Here is a 26,600-nt window from a genome sequence, read left to right as displayed (position 1 = left end):
AATTTCTTTAAGCAAATTCTTTTTAGTACGTTGTATCAATGAATTGTTGGTCCATTTGCGCTTCTTTTTCAATACAGGACTAGTAATTACAAAAATAAATTAAAATTTATGAAATAACATGAAAAAAAATATAAAGTAAAATAAAAAAATCATGTGAAAATATTATTATATTATATGATTTTCAATAAATAAGTAAATAACGAAACACTTATTATTACAGTTAACAGTCATGATGTATATATGTTGTGAACGTGGTGCACAGAAAAAGCACTACATGGGCCCACGCCATATAAATACCCTCCTCCCTCGTTTTTCCATCAATTTCATAACTCCCATAACCGTTTGAACACTCTTTCTTCATTCTCTATTCACTCATCGCAACTAAACTTCAACAAACTAAATTCAATTCTCGCTGCATTTCTCGCCAACGAAACACTTCCCTAATAATGATGAGAAGTTCGAAACGGAAGCTTCAACATGAAGCACCACTGCACGCTGTTAGCAAAAAGCTCCGGTCGAAGATTCCTCGCCGGAGAAGACGTCAGATCTCGCCGGTGCTAATTGCTTCACCGAGATTCAAAGTGAATGGCGAGAATCGGAATGTGTCAGTTATTTCTGTGGATTCGAGTTCCGGCTCTGATTTCGCCGGCGGTGAAGTTTCGTGCAATTCGAGCAGGATTTCTGCTGTTTTGTCCAGTAAGCGTTCTAGAAATGAAATTTCAAGCGAAATTGATTGTGTTCGGAAGGAGGAATGTGTGAGTTTGTTGAGAAATCCGAGATTTGAGAAGCGGAGTGAAAATCAAGTGGAAGTTTCTGAGACTTCGTGTGTGGATTCTAATTCTGGAGTTCGTGAACGGAGTAGGAGCTTGATTTTGAAGTTCAACGGTGGGAAAGAGAATGATGAAGTTTCGGAAGTTACTTGTGCTGAGAATTCAAAATCGAGTAACGGAAATTTGAATATAACGCGAAATGATGTCATTTCTGTTAGTTCTGGTGCTCGAGAAACCTCGTGTATAGATGAGAACGGCACGGATTTGAAAGCGCAATCGATTATGAAGCAATTTCCGGATAATTCAGGTTACGATTCCGATCTAGCTTGCTCTGAGCAATTGCAATGTTCTTACTACGAAGATGAATCAGAGTATTGTTCAAGTCAGGGAACTACGTTCTCTGATCTTCACTCCGAGATGTTTGGTGAATGCTCGGACTGTAGTCAGTCTCTGTTTGAATCTGGTAGCGAGTTTTCACAGGGATCCGTTGGTGAAACACCTTCACACACTTATTCGTTGCTCCTTCAATACCGAGAGGAATTCATGACGTTAGGTTATTCTGTTAACAATACTTCACGTGTTGAAGGAGATGCTTCTCTTCAATGCAATGTACGTTTACTTTTATTGATTTCTGAGTTTAAATTTACTTACTACAGATTCTACTGTCAATAATATGCTTATTCTGTTTTATTTTATATTTCTGTTTTCGGATTTTTTATTTTGGATGTGTTTGATTTTAGTTTTCAAGGTTTGAAGATTTGGATGATGAAGACAGTTACCAGATGCTTAGAAAGAGGGAGCGGAAACAAGTTTTCATGTGGAATTATGCTGAGAGATATTTCTCTACCACGGATTTTACTGAGCTTATATTTCAGCAACGCTGCCGAATGGTTCACTGGATTGTTGAGGTATATGTTGCTCTAACTAAATTCAACTAATCTATCATTTATTATTACTAGCATTCAGTATTGGTTTTATTATGATCATATCATATGATTCATTAGTTAACTGTTATTATTGTTTTCTTCTCAATGTTAATCGCTTTCATATAGTTTTGTTAATTAAGAAACTGAAACACCAAGTTTGTTGTGTACTTGGAGAATTGAAGTCAGGCTTTGCGTTTGAATGTTACATGTTGTTATTTTTATTTATTATTTGTTATTCATAGCAGCAACTGTAGTTAGTTATTAAGTTTTGTTGCATGTGAGAGAAAAAGAGAGAGGGAGAGAGCGCATGCTAGAAGAGTGATAATACTAAGTGATAATACTATTGTTAGTAGCTTCCAGTTGTCTTTGGAGACACGCCGGATTCTTTTGCAAGGTTAGAAAAGAAAAGAAAAGAAAATGAGAGTGAGAAATATGATTAGATATTTTATACATGAATGTGAGATAAAATGAAGTGTTAAGAATGCAATGCACTTTTATTCCAAGAAAATGTTTGATATAGTCCTTTTTATACATTCTCACACTATTTAGTTAATTATCTGGAGGAAAAGACTAATTACTTTAATTGAATAGATAATTAATTTCAAAATATAATTAAGTCAAATGATTAAATTAAAATCATATCTTTATAAAATACAGTGCATGTATTTTCACTTTTTCTTTTGTTCTAGGTGTAGTTAGTTAGTTTGGGTTGTCCAAAGAAATATTTTACTTTTTAATTTCAAGCTGTATAAATGTAGATAGAACAATCATAGATTAAAATTTTTTTAAAAAAAATGGACCTACTGTAAATAAAAATCTTGATGATCATATAAAAATATATCAATTATTATTCTATTATCATTTTGTCTTCCTGATAGCCGTAGGCTAGAAAAAATAATCAATACTTGACCATATTAGCTAATTGAATGTAGAAAGAGGTCACCAAGAAAAGAAAAAAATAAGTAATACAACAATGAACTAAATTTTAATCCCTATTGAAAAAACAATCCTGCATAAATTAAAAATAAAATCCGTATGGAGTGACATAAAGTTTTATAAAAATAGTTTAGATTTAATATTAGAATTTAAGATGTAAAACAATGATTGTCCTCTTTTCATCGTGATTCTAATTAATTGCTGAAATTACCATCAAATAATTATCATTCCTTTAGACAAAGTTTAATTTAATCTTCCTTCTCTTCACAATAGGATATGAGCAAATAGCTTTTGATTTTTCACTGTCTATAATGTTTATCGATGTTGCTAACACAGACTCACACACACACAGAATATTTGGAGTTGAAATTTCAAGTTGAAATTTGCTTTGAATGGACAGCATTCTTATCGAAAACAGCTTCGACAAGAGACAATATTTCTTGCAATCAACCTACTTGACCGTTTCCTGAGCAAGGGATACTTCAAAGCTGAAAAAAGCCTTCAAATTGTTGGAATAGCGTGTTTCACGTTGGCAGTCAGAATTGAAGAAAACCAGCAATGTAACAGGTTAATGATTTAATGTTACTTAACTTCTTCTCTGTCATCTTAGTTTTACCTGGGAAACAAATTGTGTTTTAACTCTATAAATTGAGATTTTATACTCATTTATGCACTGTCACATAACTGAGAAAATGGGCTTGTACTTTGTATAGTCCTTAATTTGTGTTCTTTTCTTAGTAGCAAGGTTCTCTTAGTCATGATTTCAGTAATAATATAACTTGCTTAATCTGTTCTCAGAGTGAGAATTCGTGAAGAGTTGTTCCATTTTTTCAAATGAATACATGAGCCTATTTTTTTGCTTCATAAAGTTAAATAACTGGTTCTTTTGTTGGTACTATAGAGTGGGGCAAAAATATTTCTACATAGAAAAAAGTGTGTACAGTAGATGTGAAGTGGTGGCTATGGAATGGATGGTGCAGGAGGTGCTCAAGTTTCAGTGTTTTCATCCAACCATCTACAATTTCTTGTGGTATGACTTTTTCTGTACATTGTTAAGACACCGAAAATTTCCATTTATGTTACATGCACCAAATATTTCTCTTTCAAGTCTTATAAACAATTGAATACAATCCTGATTGAGCAGAGCCTTATGGTTTTACTCCCCTTTTAAAGTATTTCTTGCCTTACAAACTGTGCATAAATTTAAAATGAGATGATTTTGTAATTGTAATTTACATAGCAACAAAGAAGAAAAACTAGTAACACCTTAAAAAGTCTAATTCATGAAGGAAACAAAGTTCTACTCCGATTTACCCCTTGTAATACAATTTCGCAGGTTCTATCTTAAAGCTGCTAATGCTGATGCTGTTATGGAGAAAAGGGTCACTTGCCTAGCATTACTGGCTCTGTCAGGTCCTGATCAACTGTGTTACTGGCCCTCAACTATTGCTGCTGCACTTGTAATCCTTGCTTGTCTAGAATACAATGAGAACGCTTCCAACAAAGTCATAGGGGTAACTACTATTGTCCAGTAATATCCATTGAGGATTTCAATTACTAGCAAGTTTGTAATTTGAATTTCTTGTATATAATTAATCTTCTGATTTTTCAGATCCACATTAGATCAAAGGATGAGAATTTGCATGAATGCATGGAGGTATGATAATATAATGTTAGTGTGCTTTTTCTTTTGTATTAGATAACAACACAAGGGGAAAAAATCACCTCACCTTTTTCTTTTAATCATTTCATTAGACATTCTGAGAAATGACCCACAAAATCATTTAAGTAAAATAAATCATTTAGCATCATTTGGTTTCTCTTATTATTGATAAATTTAATATGAAACCTAATATTATCTTCACATGAAACAGTGCCTGGAGTGGTTGTTACGCTATCTATGATAACAAAATAGCTGGAAGGAGCACATCAGTTATGGATTGGTGAGGAAGGTTTTCTACCCATCCAAAGGAAAATGGTTATCTTACATTGATTCATCAAGCATTATTAATACTAAATAAATTTCATTTGTTTACCTATATCTAATGGGAAGGAAATTCAATTCTTTTTCCCATGTAACTAACTATATTGGTTGTCCTATAATATAGGAAACAAAATATCCACAGTTTATAGATACTTTGAAACCATACAACTGGGTAGAAAACTCAGCAGACAACAGTTACTTGTAAATGACCTACAAATATATTACAGGGTTATATAAAAGTTCTTGCATTATTATATACATCATTCCTGTTGTCTTTCATCACATTATCGTAATATTTTCAAAGCATTTGATTTATGCAAAAGTTCCTAATGGATTAATAAGATGAAAATGTGTTTTTTCCCAAAAATAGCTTTGAAAACAATAAAGAGCGTATTTCAGTCACTTATAACTCTCTTGATGTCACAATTTTTCTGTAAAACTGAACTATGTTATCGATATTGTATTAAAACCCCTTGAGTATGATACAATGGAGAACTGAGTAAAGATAAAACTCAAAAGGTATGTGATGATAGAAAATAACAAAGAATGGTTATACATGAATGATGTTCATGTATATGAATCATATCTGTAGAAAAAACCTTTACATCACTATAACAATCAACAAGACTTTTCACAGTACAACAAATTTGCATCAACCGAAGAGAAGACTTCCAATAACTATGCCAACAAGGTCAATCCAACTGTGCTTTTAAGGATGTTAAGGAATTGTGAGCCGGTTCAAGTTAGAAAATTACCAGCTTTAATGTCATTGTTGGAATTAATAGGAACGACTGCAGGGCCGCTGTTTAAAGACTGCTCAAAGTGCATCATCTGAGTAAACTCATCGACCGTCCCTTTTCTTTCACTGTAAATAATCTCATTTTTTTGCACCTCAGCTTGTTCAACCTTCTCCTTGGTCTTCGTGCTGACATCCCCGGCTGCCTTTGCAATAGCGCCAAACGCACTTGACATCCATGAAGCTCCGGTTAAGACATAAGAATTGCTCATGATAGCAGATCCAGCACTACTTGCCTTTTGCTCAGCAACAGCATAAGCCAACTTTGTGATTCCAGAAAGCTGGTACCTTTCATCCATCTCTTTCACCTTTTCATTGACAATGGTTGTTCCAATACTTAGTTTATCACTTAAACCAATTTTACGATCAATAGAAGCAACTGTTGAAGAAGCATTAGAGGTCAATTGAAGTCGTTCATCTATTGATTTTGTCTTGTTGATTGCATCCTTTCCTAAAATGAAACCCTTGGCAAGCATGGTACTTATCGCATCTTCAGCCTTCTTAACAGCAGCCTTACTTTGGTTTGTCTATAGAGAAGAACATTGTACATTAGAAACTCTATCAGACTTCAACTGCATGCGATAAATAAAATAGGATACGATAAACTAACAATTAAGAACTTACAGGACTCGACGGAAGAGCTTCGGGGGGAAGCTGGTACTTCTCCACAGGTGATATAGTGACATATAGGTCACCTATCTTAGAACCCTATATTAAAAATGGATGAATAAGCACATGACTTAAAAAATGAAAATCAACTAAAAGCATCTGTATCTCTTTATCTTATAGCAGAAGGAATTATTAGGTTAATCGGTGCCTATGAACATACTGTCAAGAGAACTGCTGTCTCTGCTCCCTGCGAATCCTTAAAGGTAACATAAGCAACCTGAGTGCGATCAGATTCTCTGCAGTATTACAGCCAAAGATTAGAATGACGTTTAGTATAATATAAAGTATAATATAAACGTTTAAAAAAAGATCGTAACAAATGAATCAAGATAAGTACATTGCAAGTGCTCTGACCTTTGCATCTCAATATATTGAATATCACCTGAGAATGAAAAGAATTCTTCAATGTCTTGTTTCGAAGTAATCTGTGATATGTTACTCACTTTAACCGTTCTTATCTGCAAGAAACCAAAACAGAACGAACTTGAAAATTGTCCATCAAGAAATATCTGAAACATCATAAAGTAATTTACAATTTGGTAATTCTATCTTAAAAAGTAATCACTCACATCTGAAACATGAACGGTCCAATTCGGTGTAGCTGTCGAACACGGAATCGCTTCGGCTCTTTGATCTGCATGGTCTACTGATATCTGCACACAAAATCAGAACCAATTCAACTATGAAAAGAATGCAAATCATGTATTGTCAAATAAGTGAATCAGTCATACCACACAATCAACTTCAACTTCCATTAGATCCAAAATCCCATTACAAAAAAATCATAGATAAAAAATTCCAAAAGCAATATACTTATTGAATCAAGGTGAAGTTCTATCACAGTTCTAAATTTCTCATTGAATAAATTAAGATAAGGATTTTCATTTCTCAAGTTTTTTTTCCTATAGTGGAATGTGAGAGCATTGAAGCAAAACAACAAGAGATTGTGTGGCATTAACAAGAAAGATGAGAAGAAAAGTAATCATATAGGATCTGAAAGGAAATAAACGAGAAATGGGAATGGGAGAGGAAAATGAAACTCACCGACATCTGGGAAGATACGATTTGATACGATGATTTTAGTTGTAATAAGTAATAACGTTGGTTTGTTTTAAGAATTGGAAAGAGAAGGGTGGTTTAGTAATTTTGAAGGGAACAGAAACAGCGTTGCGTTTGTTTAGTAATTCTGTCATTTTATGTTGTAATTTGGTGTGACGTGACTTTCAAGTGTGCCAGACTGTCTGATCAAAATCGGACAACTGTGATTTAAAGTTGTTAATTTGGAATAAATCAAATCTGTTTTTTTTCAGAATCACTTGATCAAGATCAAACAGTTCTATTATCTTGATTGTGTGAATGTGACAAAAAATTGACTGCAGGGGATTCGATTTGGACGTGACATACTCGTTGAGTAGGAGTGATGTGGGTGTTGTGTAAATTTTCAAACCAAGACTTAACAAAGAAGGAAGAATATTATTCCCTCTAGAGAAAGAAAATTTACTTAAAATTTATTAAATAAATAATATAGACTTAATTGGAATTTTGGTCCTTTTATTATAATTTTTTGTGTTTGGGTCCCCCTATTTTAAAATTCGGAATTTTAGTCCATTTATTTTAGTTTTTTTTTAGGATTTTGGTTCCCTTGCAAATCTGAAGGCAATTTTTAATAAAATGAAACTCAAATTGACGACATATTCAACATAAATCTTAAATAAAATTAGATTTTTTGAACAGTTCATTGTTGAACTGACACTGACACATCATCAATGTGAGCTTCATTTCATTTAAAATTGCCTTAGAATTTGCAGGGGACCAAAATCCTCAAAAAACTAAAATATAGGGACTAAAATTTCGGATTTTAAAATAGAGGGATCAAAACAAAAAAAAAAATAGATAACAGGGAGACCAAAATTTCAATTAAACCAATAATATATTTAGTTTATATGTAATCAAGATATATTAATTATTTAATAAATTAAAAAAATATTTTTTATAATAAAATATTAACCATGTTATTAAATTAGCGTATCATATAATGTTGATTTAGAGTATTATCATAGTTGATTTTTATATAAATATTAAAATTATTAAATGATTTTTTTTATCTCAATAAAAATTATTTTAAATATCTGATTTGAAAACAATTGAAGTGAATTTCAAATCATTTAACATAATATCTTTAAAATGTAGAGTTGTCGATACATATAGGTATGTTGTTGACTCTAATAGATTTGCAGGAATTCAGGTCATCCAAGTCTCAGGAAACAAGGTGGATAAATAGATGAGCATGTCATAGAGACAATCCTAGTTAGGGTTGATTGGTCCTTGTAGATCATTAGATGATAAAAGCCAAAACGATTTTGTGATATATGTGATCCAAGACAATTATCTTTAAAGAATGTTTTAAGGCCTCTAAATCATAAAACTCGACTATAAATTCTAAAGGAACAATCGAGACCGAGGTAGACATTATTCTAAACCTTAAAATTCATACTTACAATCATACATACTTAATTGAAGGAATGTTTGCACGTACACCCCCACCATGGACGGGTACGCGAAGGTTTGTCGTACCGGAGTTCATCATCATCATCATCACCAACAATACTCAGAAAAAAATAATCCAAACTATTTTTTGTCTTCAGTGGAAAATGTTCTCGAACGCTTCTATCTTACATCAATGATATTCTCTTACACCTCTTAATGATCGTTCAGAGACAATTAAAATTAATTTCGAGCACAACAACCACACCAGGCAAACGATTCAGAGTTAGGGGTGGAGTGTGGCACGACATATTATACTGATATAAACCCTTGCTCCAAACACCCAGGTGGACACATCTTGAGTGTTTTCACGACTAAAAAAATTAGACAAGATCCCCTAACTCCAAAATCCTATCATGTGAAAAGGGGCAAAGAATATTTTCGTAAACATGAGGGGAGACACGTCGAGCAGACCCACCATATCCGGTAGAACTCTTTTTCAACGGGGCGACATTTTCTACAAAAAACCTTGGACAAATTTACACATCTTGGTAGAGTCTTTATATCAACACACTTCCACGAGAGGCAAGTCAATGAAATAAGGCCACCTAGGTGTCAGTCTGGTTATCACCGGGGGTCTACCTCTTGAAGGCCGATTTTGTGATTGAAGCAAGGTATACCACTTGGCTATCGAATATAGTACTTGTTAAGAAATTAAATAACAAAAGGAAGATATGTGTAGATTACTCAAATCTCAACAAAGAGTGTCTCAAGGATGCATACCATTATCCAACATAGATAGGCTTAAGAACATCAAGGAAATGTATCAACAAATGATGAGTAAAATCTTCAAAGGCCAAATAAGAGATATGTTTGAAGTTTACATGGAAGGCATGATGATAAATCATACAAATAGGAAACTCGTACCACTTATTCATATGTCGTATTTAAAGAGTTTTGGATTTATAACATGTGGTTGAGCCCTAAGAAATGAATGTGTTACTACAAAATATACATTTTGTAGCATCGTATTACCTCGGCCATATAATCAACCGAAGTAATAACTCTTATTTAGGCGCCATTATTTTTTATTTATTAAAATAATTTTCACTGCGGTTCATACTACCAATCGTGGTAAAAGGTACATGGTTACACACTTCGAGCCGGCCCTGGAAGGCCTCGGGAATTTTAGGACCGGGTCTAAAAAGCCTAGATTGAATATGGGCTCCAATTTTAATACCAAACGTCAATCTTGTCTCGGTTGTGAGCTTCTCGGCCCTAAACAGGCTCATTTTCTAAAAATAATTATGTAATAATAAAAAAATCAAATAGTCTTTTTATTTTGCAAGTCACTATGTTATAGTAATTATTATTTCAAATTCAAAATTAGAATTTCTAAATAATCCACCTAAGTTAACAACTAAAATCTAAAACAACATATTGACTTAATTCAAATTATTCAAAATAAAATACAAATTTTCCAACATAATACGCAAATTTAAATTGTTTAAAACAAATTACACATTATCCAATATAACACAAGATAACTTGAAATTGTTTACAACAATTTTTAATTCATCAAACTTAACACAAAAATTAAACTATATTTAAATAAAGTATTAAATAGTCCTAACTCAATATTCTGTATATCCCGAGGGGAAGCATCAAATCTCAAGCCCTACTCGACTTCGTAATTGAACCCGACTTGCCTATAAATGAGGATCCCGTTCAGATTGGGCGTTGGTCGTGGACGGCGCCTCCAACGTAAAAAGAAGTGGTGCAGGAATAGTTCTCGGAGGACCTGGTGATATAGTTATTCGATAGGCGTTAAAGTTCGAGTTTAACACCAACAACAATCAGGGAGAATATGAGGCTTTCGCCATCGGTATGATCCTCGCTTTAGAAATGAGAGCTACGAGACTGAAGGTCAAAAGTGACTCCTAGTTAATCGCCAATCAGATCTCGGGACAATATTAGGCCAAAGAGCTGCAACTGATAAAATATCTACAAAAAATACTGAATTTATCCTTGTGTTTCCTCTCTTTTGAAGTAGAACGCGTCCCCGACAAATAGAGTCTAAGGGAAAATCTCTTATTCAAGCTATCCACCTTGAAGGTCGTGGGGTTTAATAAGACAGTCATACATGCATAACTATTTTGAAAGGCAAAAAGAAATGCTTGTCCCTGAAGAAAAATTAATGGCTGATGAGTTTGAGTGGGGTGAAAGGGTTAATTTAGACCTTTTCTCCACAACAATAATCCAAACCAAATGTGATTTAAGCATCTCTCTCTGGATTTTATTTTCTCTTTTCTTTAGTTCTATTTTATTTTAGTTTTACATTTATTTTAGTTATTTTCAACATTTGTTCTTTTAATTTTTATTTTGTATTAGTTTTGGTGAGTAGTACTCTCAACACCAAATATACAATATTTTCCATATTCATATCTAATAAAAATATTTTTCAATGGGATAATTGCCGCGAGGAGTGAAAAAGTTCTTACACATGAAAGAAGCATGTAAGAAAAAGAGGCTAGATTTGGTTTTCCAAAGAAAGCCATCATGAGTTGCATTAAATGTTACCCAAGCTCTTTTTCCACTAAGCATTCAAGCTTTCTCATTTGACTGACGTTTTGACGCCAAGAAGGTCAATCAGAAGAAACTTGATGTCTCCCCCTAATGCTTGGCTATCTAGGAAATATATGGAAAGAGATAGATACTCGCCTCTTTGGCTGAGAGACTCGCCTTCCATTAAAAGAGATGCCTTCAGTTTAGGGACTCACCTTTAATTGCGGGACTCACCTCCAGTTAAGGGACTTTTCCTAAGCTAAGTGACTCGCCTTCCACTCGAAAAAGACTTGCCCCAGACCATGGGAAAACCTGAAAAAGCCTTAGAATACTTCACCTTTTACAAGCCCTCGTGCTTGAGGGACCGTGTAGTGTTATATTTGTGAGAGACTCAAATAAGGGTGACACAATGGTCCTCGCATAGTAAGGCATCGCTTGGGCATTGGCTTTGCGTAGTATGGGGCTCACCTTCATGATAGACACGTGTACAATACAATTATCCCTCACTAGTCATGTAGATTGAGTCATACTAAGACTTATTAAAAAATAGGTTGTTTATAGTCTCCTCTAGTCAAGAGGGAGCGCTTACTGCGTTTTAAGATTTTCTAAATCCTAGGCCTAAGAGCCTCTATAAGTATCTGAACCTTTAAAGGTAGAGGACAAATTATAACTTAACCAGTATAACACATAATACATAGGCCATCACCTCATGTGAGTTAATATCTTTTACCAGTGTAAACACTATAAACATCGCCAGACAAGGCCTTTTACTGCCACATATAAGTCCTGCTCATGATGAAATACCATACATACATGTAACTTTTGTCAAGTGCAATTTAATAAGAAATTACTATTAAAAAAAAAAGAAATATTTAATAATTTTAAAAAATCTAATAATAAAAATAACCTTAATGACAATTTTACAAATGTCTCATTTGAAATAGAGCTGGTTCTATTTTAATAGGTTTTAAAAAAATTAATGTGATTTTTTCATATATATATATATATATATATATATATATATATATATATATATATATATATATATATATATATATATATATATATATATATATATATATATATATATATACACACACACACACACACACACACACACACGAGGGATCAAATTACACCCGAAGAGCTATACCATGAGTTACACTCGTTCGTAACTTCATTTCGAATAAATGTTTTTTAAAATCAACTGTTGGATTGAAATATAATATCATATAGATCATACCTATAAAGTATGAGATTAATCTATAAGGATTTACAATACCATCAAGATATCCAAAGATTAACATTAAAATGAACTTTCATATAACGTTAATTTTGATGTAATTCAATGACATAGTAAATTATTATAAATTAATCTCAAACTTTATAGGTATGATCTATATGATATTATGTGTTAATATAACGGTTGATTTCAAAAAATATTTATTCGAAATGATGTTACGAGCGAGTGTAACTCGTGATGTAATTCTTCGGGTGTAATTTGATCTCTCCTCCTATATGAGAACGTGAGAATTAAATAACAACCATTGGATTTATATTTAATGGTTGAGATTAAAAGATATTTTTAAAATTTGATTAATAATTTCTCTTTCCTCTTAATGACACATGATTTAGTGAAAACCACACTTTAATCTCAACATTTACTTTTTAAACATGATGGTTCTTATTCATTCTCACATTCTCTTATAACTTACACATTCTCACTAGATATGTCCTTATATAGAAGGTATATCTAGTGAGAATGGGTAAGTTATATGAGAATGTGAGAATGAATTTGAACCATTAAATTTTAAAATAAATTGTGGAGATTATGTGTCATTTTTTTCTCTCCTTCATCATTTATTTTAATAATGGAGGAGAGAGAAAAAAAATGACACATAATCTCCACAATTTATTTTAAAATCTAATGGTTCAGATTCATTTTCACATTCTCATAGTATATATACATATATATATATATATATATATATATATATATATATATATATATATATATATATATATATATATATATATATATATATATATATATATATATATATATATATATATATACATATATATATATATATATATACATATATATATATATATATAGATATATATATACATATATATATATATATATACATATATATATATATACATATATATATATATATATACATATATATATATATATATATATATACATATATATATATATATATACATATATATATATATATATATATATATATATATATATATATATATATATATTGTGAAAACTAGGAAGATAGAGCTGGTGCTATTTCAATAGGGTTTTAAAAAAGGGTTAAATATACAAGCTCCCTTGTAATATCAGTGAGATTTGATTTTAGCCCCTGGTAAATTTTTTTTTTTTGTAATTTCCCTCTCGTAATATTTAGATTTCGTCAAATAGTCCCCTGATTGCCAAATTCCTAAAAATATTCTATTTATTTGCCAACATGACACTCCACGTCATATTTTTTAAATATATGTTTAATTTTTTTATTTATTATTTATTATTTATTTTTTTCATATATTTTTAATTAATAATATTTTTTCATTTATTAATATTTTTTAGAATTTATTTTTTAAATGATCAAAATATTAAGTTTGGGCCTAAACCATTTAAGTTTCAATAGGAGCCCACTTACCCTTACAGTATTTTTAATTCACATATCTCCATTTGCTTTATTGGTTTATATACAATTATGTTTCTATTACAACCGATGTGGGACTATAGTTTCTATCACTTATACAACCTCTTTTCAAATCATATGCATTTTCTCCATTCTTAAAGTTATACTGTTATCTTCATTCTTTGAGCTATACGCCAGAGAATAAATCAATCTTGCTAATACCTTATGTGCATGTTAGTGTTTCTTATCAAGGTTGTTAAAATCTCAATTTAAAACCCAAACTCTATAGATTTCACGTTTCTAGGTCAGCATTTCGTGTTAAATCGCAGGTAAAAACCTTTTTATGTAAAATTGTATTCTGGAATGATTTTACGTGATTTAAATCTTTCTAAAATCGGTGAAATCGTGTAAAATCATGTAAATAGTACAATCTTTCTTACGTGAAACCTTTTTATGTAAAATTGTATTATGGCTGCCATATATTATTTCATCACAGTTTTATCCAAAATGGCAGCGATATATAGTAAAAGGCTCATTGCTTTCTCCATTTGGCTTTGGCACCTCCTTGGGTGTGGTTACCACAGGTGGAGTGGGCTTAGGATCCGGTTGAATCTTTGGTTTCCACATTTTCTTCTTAGGGGCTTCACCACATATATTACCCACAACTTGGCATTTATCACAAAACTTTGGTTTCCGTTCATACTCAATCATTTGCTTCACCTTTCTACCTTCTTTATCTTTAATAGTAATTTCATCGAGCAGCTTGCGTGTGATGTCAACTTCCATAAGGATACGAGCATACGAGACCCTTAGCTTCTGAGCTATGCATTCATCCGTCACTAACGACACACCAATGGCACTCCCAATTTTGCTTAGACTCTTTGCCCCCATAATTGAAAAGGATGTTGTGATAGCTTTATCCAAATCGGCAAAGTATGCATCATGTCATGCTTTAGACTGAAGTCAGGCCTCCATTCCTTGATAATCACAGGCACATTACGAAACTTATATGGACTTTTCATCAATAACGCATCCTTATCCTCATGACTCTTGAACCGAAGGATGAAGTATCCATCATCATGATAGTACATTTGTGGAAGTTGGACAAAATTCCAAACCCTAACCATGAAATTCTTCACCATGTTCATGCTCATATCCTCTCCTTAAATATACAAGACAAGAGCATTTTCCCAGAACTGGAGTTCAGAAATCATGTCATCATCTTCAATTTCAACTTCCACGCCATCTTCATAGTGCACCAGAGCCACATAGCTCGTCACAAGGCCGTTTGCAGGGTTACTGTTATCTTTCAGTACATCCACCCATAGTTTGCATTCTTCTGAAATAGTCGGTGGTGGCTTCAGCGTAGCGTTCTCTGGAAAAACAATCACATTAGGAGATTTCCCCAATTCCGATTCATCTTCCTCTAGATGCGTATCAGGTGCCGCCGGTTGAGCCACCAGAGACGTTTGATTCACCGGAGACGGTGACACCGTAGCTTTCGGCCGCCCGCGTCCCCTTTTCGTCATCACTTTTTTACACCACCCTCTTTTCAGTTTAATTTTATCAATTTATTTTTTACTATGTCATTTGTGTCAACTATAATCAATCATTTTTATTTTATAATATTAATTATTTATATATTATACGTTATATATTAAATCAAATCTATTATTTAATAATATTTATATAATTTTAATAAAAAATATAATTTATAATTTGAATATTTAAAAATTAATTCAAATTAAACTGCATAAAAATTAATTAGATCGTATCGATTTTTTTTATCAATCATCCAAAATTAAATTAAACCTCAAATAAATTATCTTTTAATCAAATGAGGTTTTACCTCAAAACTGATTCAAATCAAAATATGAACACTCCTAAAAAATCCAAAGTTACTAGTAATTACTAAGATATCGTTTTTGAATACTATTTCATTGTATCAATTTCATGATTAATTAGTGTTATCAATTTCATGATTAATTAGTGTTAAAAAATTAATGATTAATTAAAATAAGATTAAGAGAAGAAATATGCAAGAACTGATCGCGTGAGATGACGCGTCTTAGTAACTGTCTCAGCTTGGGCCCCACGTAACTGTCCCACCTTTGGCCCCACGTAAACTTTCTAATGAAACAAAAATTGAAAAAAAAAAAAATTCTTACAAAAATATCCCATAAACTATAATCACACTCACAATCCTCTGAATTTTCAAATATTTTGTTTCCATTCTTAATTTCTTGCACTTTCTTACTCTATTCAGTTTCTGAGAATTATATAATTACATTTCAATCATACTTTATTATATAATTATATTTGTATTACCATCTTGATTCTTGACATAGCAAAGGAAAAGGTAACATTTGTTAGCACATAGAAATTTTTGTCTATCTTTATATGAGTTTTTGTATAGTTTTTTAATTTTCTTTCATGAATATTTTGCAGATGGAGAAGTGTAATTTACCAAATAAAAGGAAAAGAGATTGGGTTGATGCACTTTTAATAGATAATTTTGGAATTTGCAAAAACCACACAGAAAAGTTGAATGAGAAGAACACATTTTGTGTAGATTGTGGAATGAGTTTATGTAAACATGGCAAAGAATCTCATTCTCTTCATCAAAAGCTTCAAATTTATAAATATTGCTATCAAGATGTTGTCAAATTTTCTGACCTAGTCAAGGTTTTTGATTGCTCAAATATTCAGGTTCTATTTTTTGTTTTCACCGTTGATGAATATATAAGTACAATTATAAACGCGCTGCAGTGTTAAATTTTAACCTAATTTTTTTTCTTAGAATGTAATATGATTTTGCAGACTTATATGTCAAATAATTTTAAGATTGTGCACCTTAAATCAAAGAAACAAAAACAAGCAACAAAATCCAAAGAAACAAAAGCATCAACACCTAAAAATATAGCTGGTGGAATTTGTGAAGAATGTGGGAAATATTTACTAGATAAGAGAAGTCGATTTTGTTCGGTTAGATGTAAGGTAAGTTATCTTTCTCTTGATCTAATGGTCTACAATCGACTGCGCTATAATTTCCGCTACAAAGAATCCATTATTTAATTCAATGTGACATTTATTTTGTGATTTGAATCATTTTTATTGTTAGATTTCAATTGACGAGGTTGAAGTGAAGAAAAGTCCAGAGGCTGAGTCATCTATCTCTATGGCTGAACAATATGAATATGTTGAAAGAGTGAGTTTCAGAAAACGTTCAAGGAAAGGCACTCCAATGAGATCTATTGATAGTTTTGTTTATTTTTGAAAATGTTGAGATTTTGTTCTCTTTCAATTCTATTTTTTAGGGTTATAGGTTTTGGTGAAAAAGATTAATTGAAAATTTCCAATGAGATATATGGATAGTTTATAACATAGGCTAAGTAATTGTTTCAATACATTAGTTGGGAGTTTATGGTCCATTAGCTTGTATGCAGAGAGTTTTTATTTTTATTTTTTGAGAATATTAACTATTTCATTGTCGAGAACTATAGGTAGCACACAAGTAACTCCATGTTGCCCTTTGAGGCCGAAACCTTGTTCATGCTCAAGCACACGTATTGTCAAAATTTTGTGACAAATAACCTTCACATATATATACACTTTTACCGAGTTAGACAGAACCAAACCGAACTACCAAATCAAAGGAAAGTGTAATTAAAATTATTGAACTGCTTGATTAGTAAACTGAATTATGCTACACAAACTGTTTTAGAATTGAAATTGAACCAACTTAAATCGAAAATCAAAATAAAACATGGTAAAAATAAATTTAATTTTTTTATTTAAATAATGAAAAAAATATTTTAGTTGTTATGAAATTAACTAAAACAATATAGAAATGAAAGAGAGATGAATGAGAGAAAGAGAAGAGAAAAAGTAATATTGTATTATCATTTTCTTTCAAGTTACCTTAACATTGCAACCAATAACAACCATTAACTCAAGGAATACACAAAGGTTAGGAACTTAATTTATAGGAGTTAAGGAATATAGAAAGATTGGTGAAAATGAACATCCACATCTAAAAGAGTACAATATCCTTTGAATGTGAATTGCCTCGTTAAAAACCTTACCAAGAAAACCTAGTGGGACAAAACCATGGTGAAGAGAAAAAGAGTGCAAAACATATGTATTTCTCCCCCTCATGCAAACATTTATATGTGTGACGATATTCTTTGTAGTCGTTACTTAAAATGTCTTCTTCGAAGTGACTTCATGTAGTGCTAATAGTTATGCAGGATTTGATGAAGTTGTTGCCATGAGTTGTTTCATAGATCTCCATGAAATGGTTGTACCATTACATGTAAACAAATAGCCTGTTTCTGATCTACTATTGTGAGAATCTCACAAGTAACCAACATCTCTAAGATAACGAAGTATATGTTTGACTTCTTTCCAATATCTTCGTGTAGGTGAATAATTCTATCTTACTTATAGATTGACCGCAAATGATATATCATGATGTGTATAATTAGCAAGGTGCATTAGTACTCCAATTGCACTGAGATATGGTACTTCAGGACCAAGCAATTTTCATCCTTTTCTCGAGGCCTAAAAAGATCTTTCTCCACGTCTAATGATCTAACAACCATATTGGAGTAGGCAACATGTGACATTTGTCCATATAGAATCATTTCAACACTTTTCTATATAACCTTCTTGATGTACAAATATTCTTTTGTCCAAATGCTCAATTTGCAAACCTAGACATATTTTGTCTTTTCTAGATCCTTCATCTCAAACTCTTTATTTAAACAATTTATAGCTTTTGGAAGCTCTTCAAGAGTTCCAATAATATTTATGTCATCCACATAAATAACTATTATTTCAAATTCTTTTCCACATCATTTTATGAAAATACAAGTACAAATTGAGTTATTTGTATATTCATCATTTAATAAATATTCACTGAGGCGATTATACCACATGCATCCAGATTCTTTCAGCCCATAGAGAGACTTGTTCAATTTGATGTAGTAGTTTTCTCGAAATCCACAATTACATGCCTCAAGTATATTGAACCCTTCAGGGAGTTTCATGTAAATGTCACTATTCAGTGAACCAAATAAATAAGATGTCATTACATCCATCATGTTCAAATTAAGCCCTTCATGTGTTACAAGGCTAATTAATTATCAAAAATCGATTGAATCCACTACAGGTGAATATGTTTTATCAAAATCAATATTAGGTCTTTGTGAAAATCATTGAGCAATAAATCAAACTTTATATCATTCTTATTTTTCTTTTTCACAAAAACTCATTTATATCCAATTAGTTTCACACCTTGAGGTGGTCGGACTACAGGTCCAAAAGTGAGTCACTTGTAAAGTGAGATTTAATTCTTCTTCAATTGAATAGATTTATTTTGGCCAATTTTCACTTAGTCTACAATCTTTAATAGACTTTTACTCACGATCCTTGTTATCATTGATCACTTTTAGCGTTATATTGTATGCAAAGACATTGTCAATATTGACTTTATTTGGTTATCTCAATTTCAGTTCCATTCCATTTCATCCATGACATAATTTATCGAGATCTCTTTATTTCATATTTCAAGTACTTGATTTGTTCTTCTGGAACTGAAAATTAAATTAGGTCAAAGTACTCTTAGCATTTTCATATCCTCACTTGGGTCATCTTTAGTTTCTTTTCTTAGTTGAGGACTTTTAACATTAGAATCGACTTTTCATACCACGCTTCAGGCGCAACAACGACTCATTTGCAATATTACATTAACCAATAGGAGAATCCACTTTGAGTGGAGTATTATCAGTTGATAATTTATTTCACAAACCTTGCAAATGAATAATATTTTGAACTTTTGGTTCATATTAATTTGTACGAGGATCAACCTACTGGGCTGCAATCAAGTATTTGATTATTTTCTCAAATTATATCCTCAAAATTGAGATTCATTATATTTTTCCAATATTCTTTCACGACTCATCTTAATGTATTATATTGGAGCGATTGGAATATACACAACACATTTAAATGTTCACAAATATGATAAGTATTAGAATAAATTAGGGAGGACTAAGATATAGTATCTTGTTGGCTTAATGCGAATAAATATCTTGATATCATACTTTGGGTGTTTCAAATATATAATTTAGAATTGATGATCTCATAAGTATCAACCATATAATTAACTTTAGATGTCTAAAGAAGGGATCTTCGGGTCCATTTTCTTTTTATGAACATATATTACATGATATTCAATATCAATTTTAATAATATATGTGATACTTATACAGGAATTTCTAAAAAATCCAGAAAACAAGATCTTAGTCTAATTAGTTGAGAAAATAATTTCACAAACTTCTGGTTGTGAGTAGAGACATATGCATGATAGTTTAGTCGATGCAACAATTAATGTCATAAAAACGCAATTTCTCAAATTTTTATTTTCCTTTAGAAACACACAAATATTGACTGGATTGAAGAAGCTTCTGGTTCTTCAATACAAATTATTCGCATCATATTATATCCGAGATGACCTAATCGGTTTTACCAACGACACATTTAAGTCTAATTTATAAACTACTGGTTTACAATGACATGTGCTTCAATTGTACTAATATAAGTGTAGTACAAGCCCGAGGAAAAAGACGATAGCTTTTCTATCACACATTTTCTGTCCAAATTGTGTTGTGTAATACAAAGATATTCGATACCTCCAATATAAGTCAAAACCAATATAATAGTATTTCATTATTAAACACTTTAATCAAATACATTCATATGAACATATGATCATATAATTATCAAACAATTACCCATTATAAAATTAAACATATTTAATCATACAATATTATATTAAAATTATATCGTCATATAATTAATTTGATTTACTATCCTTCAGGGATGGATAAGTTCTTCAAGAACTATAAAAATAATTTATTTTTCTATTCTTCAGGGATGCTCGATAAGTTCTTCAGGAACTATATAAATAATTTGTTATAAACAATAATCTAAAAAATATATATAACCATCCTTCTGGGATGCGTTAAAATCATTTGTGTCATTTTTCTGGAATGACAATATTTTAATGAACATATTACAAATTATGAATTTTTAGATCGATACAATAAACAACAAAAATTTATGAAATCCTTCTGGGATTCAATAATATTATAGATGCGGCATTTTAAAGGTGATTGAACGTTGAATTCTTCTGGAATTCATCAATTATTGATAAACACAATAATCGATTAAACTCAATCTTTGAGCAATAATTTGGAGATAGTTTAATATTAATCTTTAGTTCTACAAAAATCACATCACAAACTATTTCCATAAACAACGGTCGAGAAAAATTATTCTTTGTGCAATCCTTCAGGGATGCTTGAAATTAAATTAACACTTTTATGTGTTAAAATTCAATTCCGGGCAAACATATAAAAATGCCTTAATGTTAAATTCTTCCGGAATTTAACAAGAATGATCAAAGAAATCTAATATTATTGTACAAGGTAAATCAATTTATCTACAAAATATATAAAAAAATAAACATATTTATATGAAGGAAAAAATAGTAACAGAAACATGAATTATATTATATTGGTTCAAATATATTAAGATTAGAAAAATAACGTAGAACCTGACTATATCATCACCTGCGTTGTAGAGTATCACGCTGATAACGTGTTATGAAATTAATTAAAACAATATAGAGATGAAAGAGAGATAAATGAGAGAAAGAGAAGAGAAAAAGTAATATTGTATTATCATCTTCTTTCAAGTTACCTTAACATTGCAACATGATCCATATTTATAGTACATGACTAATAACAACCATTAACTCAAGGAATACACAAAGGTTAGGAACTTAATTTATAGGAGTTAAAGAATATAGAAAGATTGGGGAAAATGAACATCCACATCTATTTACTATTATTCATAACATTAGTTGAGTTCTTTAACAAATAGTATCGTTTTTATTTATTTTGGTCCTGAGTAAATTCAAACGACTTCGTTTGACTTAATTCAAATAACTTTTTAATATGATTTGATTCAATTCTGTTTTTTTACTAATCTTTACCAATAATTTGTTTGAGGAAATATATTTTGACACTAACTATAACTAGGGGTGTGCATGGTTGGTTATTTTCAAAAACCAAACCATAATCATTTTAAAACCATTTAAATGGTTTGGATTTATAACCATAACCACATTTTAATCAAAACTGGTTATAAAACCGGTTATAAATTTGATTATGATTATATAGCCGGTTTTTAAAAAAAAATCAGTTTTGAAAATTATTTTTTCCGAAAATATTTTTTTTCAAAAAGAAATTAATATTTTGAGAATTAAAATATTTGAATTTGGATAATAACCGGATTATAACCGAATCCAAAATAATTTAACCGGTTAATAACCATTTAACTATATCCGGATTATATGAATGGATAATCAAACCATTAATAACTAAACCGGTTAATAACCATTCAATTATATCCGGATATTTAAAAGTGGTTTAAGTTTGGTTATGGATTTGGACATCAAAACCGGATATTTTGCACACCCCTAACTATAACACCTACATGGTATTGATATACTTAAAATCTACTCATTTTAATTTTTTTATAATTTATCTTACCGTATCAATATACCTAAAATCTATTCATTTTAATTCTTTATAATTTACCTTATATTAATTTATGCGCAAATCATGTTACTTTGTTATTAACTTGTTACATATACGGTGTAGGCGACAGGATAAGTAAAAAACAGGGTCAAAATAGTAAGCCTCATACATTATGAAAAATGAAGTTAGACTAATGTCATCAAAGGATGAAATATCACTTTCACAACTGTCGTTCAAAATAATGTTTAGGATCTTGTAAATAAGTATGAATCTGTCTTATGAAAGCACTTGATTCAGAAAAAATGATTGGAGCACGATAAGTGACATAACAAATTATATTTCTGACATTTGTCTGTCTTGACGATGATTATTAGACCAACGATTATAGGTCTCCAAAAATCAATCAAGATATACATAAATTTCTTAAATTTTATACCTCTCACATCTAATAGTCAATAACTTGGACGTCAAAATATATATAGGTATCACCCCTAATCCACTCAAAACAACCCATAATGTTCTTAATCTTGAGGGTGTATGGACTTGTCCATATTCATCAATAAAAAACACTTCATTAAGGAATAATAAAAAAACACTTCTATAGAGCGGGTACATTCTTGCCCAAGATCCTAAAACATTCTTTTTGACTATAGTTCTGAAAGTTATATTTCATTCTCTGATGAGGTTTGTCTAATGTCATTATTAAATTCTAACATCATATACACCTCTAATGATAGTGTATTTAGAAAATCAACACAATTTAAAAAACTATTTCACGTTACTAAGAACTACACACATAAACACACATGAAGATTATCCCAACATGTGACCATTTAGCAATCATCATAGTAAACAGTATTACTTTTGTACACATTTAAGTTATGAGTTAAGATAGTACCTAAAATTAGGTAACCTAAACATGAGGGTTAATCCAATACGAGGAAACAACAATTTGCTTAATAAATATCTTCTTAAGGGATCTTATTTTTCCACATTCACCTCCGAATTTATTCATCTTGACTGCGAAAAACACAGTTTTGTCTAAATTTATTCATGTTTATTTTGAAGCAGAAAAATTATTCCAATTCACTATACACAGCTTGGATACACCATGTTTAATTCAAACAGAATATTCTAATACTTCGTATTGGTAAAGAAAATTAATAAAACTTGGATACCTAGCTGCACAAGAACTCAGGTGTCACAATCATTATTCACTTGCAACAATAGTAAATATAAATTATAATTGAATAAAACATATTACAATGGAAAAGAAAATTCAAGGTAACTAAAACATGTACATTTTATCACTAAATTTATTGGTGGAGAGACAACAGAGGAAAAACAAGACTTACAATACGAATCACTCACACAAACACAAATATCAGACATGATACTCACGTGTCACTGTCGTATTGGTGTTAGACATTGACACGTTTCAGACACCAAACATGTTGTCGATCTGAAGTGTCAACGCTACACTGGCCTTTTGCATATATAACATGACGAAATAATCACTCTACTCTTCTCCGAGGAAGAAAACAGTTGGCTTCTTAGGTTCCATGATCTCCACAGTCCCTTCTATCATCTTAGCTACCTTCCCCATTGTTGGCCTTGCCTCAGGCCTATCCTGCAAACACCACATTGCAGTCTTCACCATTCGATTAACCAACTGAAAATGCGATTTACTATCATAAGCATGAGCAATTTGACTATCAAGAATTTCTTCAACTCTCATTTCCTTAAACATCTTATCGAAAGCCCATCCCGGAAAATACCATTCATCACTCCTCAACACAGATCCTTGAATCTCGAAGTTTCTCACTCCGCTCACAAGCTCCAACAGCACCATACCGAAACTATAAACATCGGCTTTTGAAGTTATTGGATCCGCTGTTATCCATTCCGGTGCCATATAACCAGGAGTTCCTCGCCTTCTTGACATAGTCACCATGTCTTCTTTTTTCCTTAGTTTCGCCAATCCGAAATCCGATATCTTAGGACAACAATCATCGCCTAAGAGAATGTTCTCTGGCTTAATATCACAATGCAAAACCCATTCCAAACACTCCTCGTGTAGATACGCGATAGCCCGAGCCATACCAAGAGCAATTCTATACCTCATGTTCCAATCCAAAACAGGTTTTTCTAAGGTACTCGGAGTTGAACTATTATCATGACTTTGTTCAGATTCTGATTCACCACTACCCTTACGAGATTTGACTCTAAAGAGATACTTATCCAACGATCCACCTGGGATGTATTCATAAACAAGTATCCTTTGACCTTTCTCGGCGCAGAAGCCCCACAATCGAACCAAGTTCAAGTGATGCATCCTTGCAATGATAGTAACTTCCGCCCAAAACTCAGCGTCACCACCGGTAACATTCTTCAAACACTTCACCGCGACAACACGATGATCCGGCAACTCACCTTTGTAGACATCTCCAAACCCACCTTTCCCAATGAGATTCGAGAAATCATTAGTCGCGGCTTTGATCTCCGAGTAGGTAAACCGCTTCGGACCACCCGCAGGTAAAAGCTCAAGCCCTAAAGTGGTAGCCATGTCCCTATACTTAATATACCTCTTAAGGAAAGACCAAAAGAAAGCCACACCAGCAATAAGTTCCGCCGCAAAAAGTGTGCATATAATCACAATATTCCTCGTCGTAGTGTTCGAATCCTTCGGCGGTAAAGGCAAACTTATCCTCACAGGACAAGTCGTCTGCATCACCTCCGTCATACCAATGAAATTCGAACCTTCAGATTCCTTCTGATCAACTTTCAAAAACAAAGCGAGTTCAGTCCCGGGCGACCACATACCATATTGAAGCTGTTTACCGTGTAACGAAACACAATAGCCCGATCCATCATACTTGAATCCAAATCCAAGACAACTCGAGTTTCTTATACAACTTGCTTCACAAATTGTATAGTTTAAAGCATAGATTTGATTCATCGAACCGCTACTCGTATAGTTAACATAATCAAGCCTAACAAAATGAGTGTTACTTGTAAGTGGAATTTTCCTCTTACAACCAACTTCACTCCCACCTTCAACAGGCTCAAAACCAGAAGGACAAACACAAAAGGTAGAATTGTAGAAATCTTCTCTAGGCATACAAATTGAATTAGGTCCACACTTCCCTTTGATTTTACACATTTCCCAAATTGCTAACCAAACAATAACCCATGTGTTTTTCTGTTCAGGATAAAAGCTATAAATTCTCAAATTTCCATCATCATTAAGAACAAGTTTTCTTAACCTAGAATCACCATAATCAGAAGTAAGAAAAGAGCTACTTTGCATACTCATTTTTCCAGCATCATCCATAAACAACAAAGCACTAGGTGTACTATAGTATTGAGATGAATTTGATGATGAAGAATCATCATTGAGAATCAAATTCTGAGAATTAATAAACTTGAACTTGTTATTACTTGACACAATTTCAATTCCAGTGATGTTTTGGTTTGGTAATATAGTGTTAGTTGGATTTGAAAAGCTAGTCCAACTTCCAAAAACTAAGTTTCCACTATCATAAAGAACAAGTTGTGTGGAATTAGAATTGGAAGAGTTATGAATAAAGGGAAGATTGTTGAGCAAGAGTTCACCTTTTGAGGTTATGATGAGAGAGGAAGATGAGTTGAGTTTTGTGGAGATGCTCCAGATGATGGGGTCTGAGGAATGAGGGATTTTGGAGAACCATATTGAGAAGGTGAAGAGGTTTTGTGAGTTTGGGATGGGGAAGAAACCGGCTGTGAAGTTGGAGTTTGGTGAGGTGAGGGTTCGGTTTTGGGAGGGGAGCCATGGTGAGAGTGAGGTGTTGAAGGATTTGAGTTGTTGTTGGGAGGTTGAGGGTTGGAGATTGAAGAGGAAGAACAAGAAGAAGAAAGTGGAGATTGAGAGAGGCATGTTTGAGAAATGAAAATGTTTGTGTTTGTGTTTTTGGTTAGATTTAGAAATAGTTGTCGGTTTTAGAAGACATTAGTGGCGGCTATGTTTGAGTTGACTTGGATTTTGGTTTGGTCATTCTTTGTTTTACACTACACGTTGTAGAAATTGACTTGGTTTTCTTTTATACTTATAACCATTTGCAATTTTAATATATCTTGCTCACTAAACCGTCTAATTTGGTATGGATATTCAGTTCGATTGCAGTTATGAGGAATAAAATTTTTATTCTATTTG

The 26,600-nt window shown here is 31.9% G+C and overlaps 4 protein-coding genes across 5 annotated transcripts; 2 read left to right on the top strand and 2 right to left on the bottom strand.

The window, feature by feature from the left end:
• Nucleotides 1-407: 407 nt before the first annotated feature.
• Nucleotides 408-4,850, top strand: LOC131598314 (cyclin-SDS). The gene is made up of 7 exons (XM_058870928.1): nt 408-1,379; nt 1,511-1,678; nt 3,033-3,199; nt 3,534-3,662; nt 3,969-4,146; nt 4,245-4,289; nt 4,507-4,850. Exons 1-7 carry the CDS (start codon nt 447-449, stop codon nt 4,534-4,536), a joined length of 1,650 nt encoding a protein of 549 aa, XP_058726911.1. The 5' UTR covers nt 408-446; the 3' UTR covers nt 4,537-4,850.
• A 192-nt stretch (nt 4,851-5,042) lies between these two features.
• On the bottom strand, nt 5,043-7,187 carry LOC131600278 (binding partner of ACD11 1-like). 2 transcript variants are annotated; one of them, XM_058872466.1, is made up of 6 exons: nt 7,126-7,187; nt 6,651-6,734; nt 6,436-6,539; nt 6,242-6,317; nt 6,037-6,120; nt 5,043-5,939 (listed from the first exon to the last, which is right to left on the bottom strand). In XM_058872466.1, the coding sequence occupies exons 1-6, from the start codon at nt 7,129-7,131 to the stop codon at nt 5,355-5,357; spliced, it is 939 nt and encodes a 312-aa protein (XP_058728449.1). In that variant the 5' UTR covers nt 7,132-7,187; the 3' UTR covers nt 5,043-5,354. The 2 variants fall into 2 exon arrangements, with proteins under 2 accessions (XP_058728449.1, XP_058728448.1); XM_058872465.1 differs by lacking the exon at nt 7,126-7,187 and adding an exon at nt 6,813-7,044.
• An 8,449-nt stretch (nt 7,188-15,636) lies between these two features.
• On the top strand, nt 15,637-17,134 carry LOC131598311 (protein RGF1 INDUCIBLE TRANSCRIPTION FACTOR 1-like). Its single transcript, XM_058870927.1, has 6 exons — nt 15,637-15,703; nt 16,148-16,158; nt 16,248-16,508; nt 16,620-16,796; nt 16,921-17,007; nt 17,117-17,134. Exons 1-6 carry the CDS (start codon nt 15,637-15,639, stop codon nt 17,132-17,134), a joined length of 621 nt encoding a protein of 206 aa, XP_058726910.1.
• Nucleotides 17,135-23,626: 6,492 nt separating this feature from the next.
• On the bottom strand, nt 23,627-26,396 carry LOC131595909 (G-type lectin S-receptor-like serine/threonine-protein kinase At1g34300). The gene has a single exon (XM_058868431.1). The coding sequence runs from the start codon at nt 26,322-26,324 to the stop codon at nt 23,928-23,930; it is 2,397 nt and encodes a 798-aa protein (XP_058724414.1). The 5' UTR covers nt 26,325-26,396; the 3' UTR covers nt 23,627-23,927.
• Nucleotides 26,397-26,600: the final 204 nt, after the last annotated feature.

Source organism: Vicia villosa, linkage group LG4 (genome assembly GCF_029867415.1).
Source record: "Vicia villosa cultivar HV-30 ecotype Madison, WI linkage group LG4, Vvil1.0, whole genome shotgun sequence".
NCBI lineage: Eukaryota > Viridiplantae > Streptophyta > Magnoliopsida > Fabales > Fabaceae > Vicia > Vicia villosa.
Note: the sequence above shows the minus strand (reverse complement) of the source record. Positions and strands in the feature narration are given on the sequence as shown.

What these genes read in the sequence shown, in the direction of transcription:
- LOC131598314 (XM_058870928.1), top strand. Translation starts at nt 447, where the DNA reads ATGATGAGAAGTTCGAAACGGAAGCTTCAACATGAAGCACCACTGCAC. An exon ending in ATGCTTCTCTTCAATGCAAT is followed by an intron (nt 1,380 to 1,510) that starts GTACGTTTACTT and finishes GTTTGATTTTAG; the next exon opens with TTTTCAAGGTTTGAAGATTT. An exon ending in CTTCCAACAAAGTCATAGGG is followed by an intron (nt 4,147 to 4,244) that starts GTAACTACTATT and finishes CTGATTTTTCAG; the next exon opens with ATCCACATTAGATCAAAGGA.
- LOC131600278 (XM_058872465.1), bottom strand. Translation starts at nt 6,836, where the DNA reads ATGGAAGTTGAAGTTGATTGTGTG. An exon ending in AAGTTGAAGTTGATTGTGTG is followed by an intron (nt 6,735 to 6,812) that starts GTATGACTGATT and finishes TTTTGTGTGCAG; the next exon opens with ATATCAGTAGACCATGCAGA. An exon ending in CAATATATTGAGATGCAAAG is followed by an intron (nt 6,318 to 6,435) that starts GTCAGAGCACTT and finishes GTAATACTGCAG; the next exon opens with AGAATCTGATCGCACTCAGG.
- LOC131598311 (XM_058870927.1), top strand. Translation starts at nt 15,637, where the DNA reads ATGAGGTTTTACCTCAAAACTGATTCAAATCAAAATATGAACACTCCT. An exon ending in TTGATTGCTCAAATATTCAG is followed by an intron (nt 16,509 to 16,619) that starts GTTCTATTTTTT and finishes ATGATTTTGCAG; the next exon opens with ACTTATATGTCAAATAATTT. An exon ending in TTTGTTCGGTTAGATGTAAG is followed by an intron (nt 16,797 to 16,920) that starts GTAAGTTATCTT and finishes TTTTATTGTTAG; the next exon opens with ATTTCAATTGACGAGGTTGA.
- LOC131595909 (XM_058868431.1), bottom strand. Translation starts at nt 26,324, where the DNA reads ATGCCTCTCTCAATCTCCACTTTCTTCTTCTTGTTCTTCCTCTTCAAT.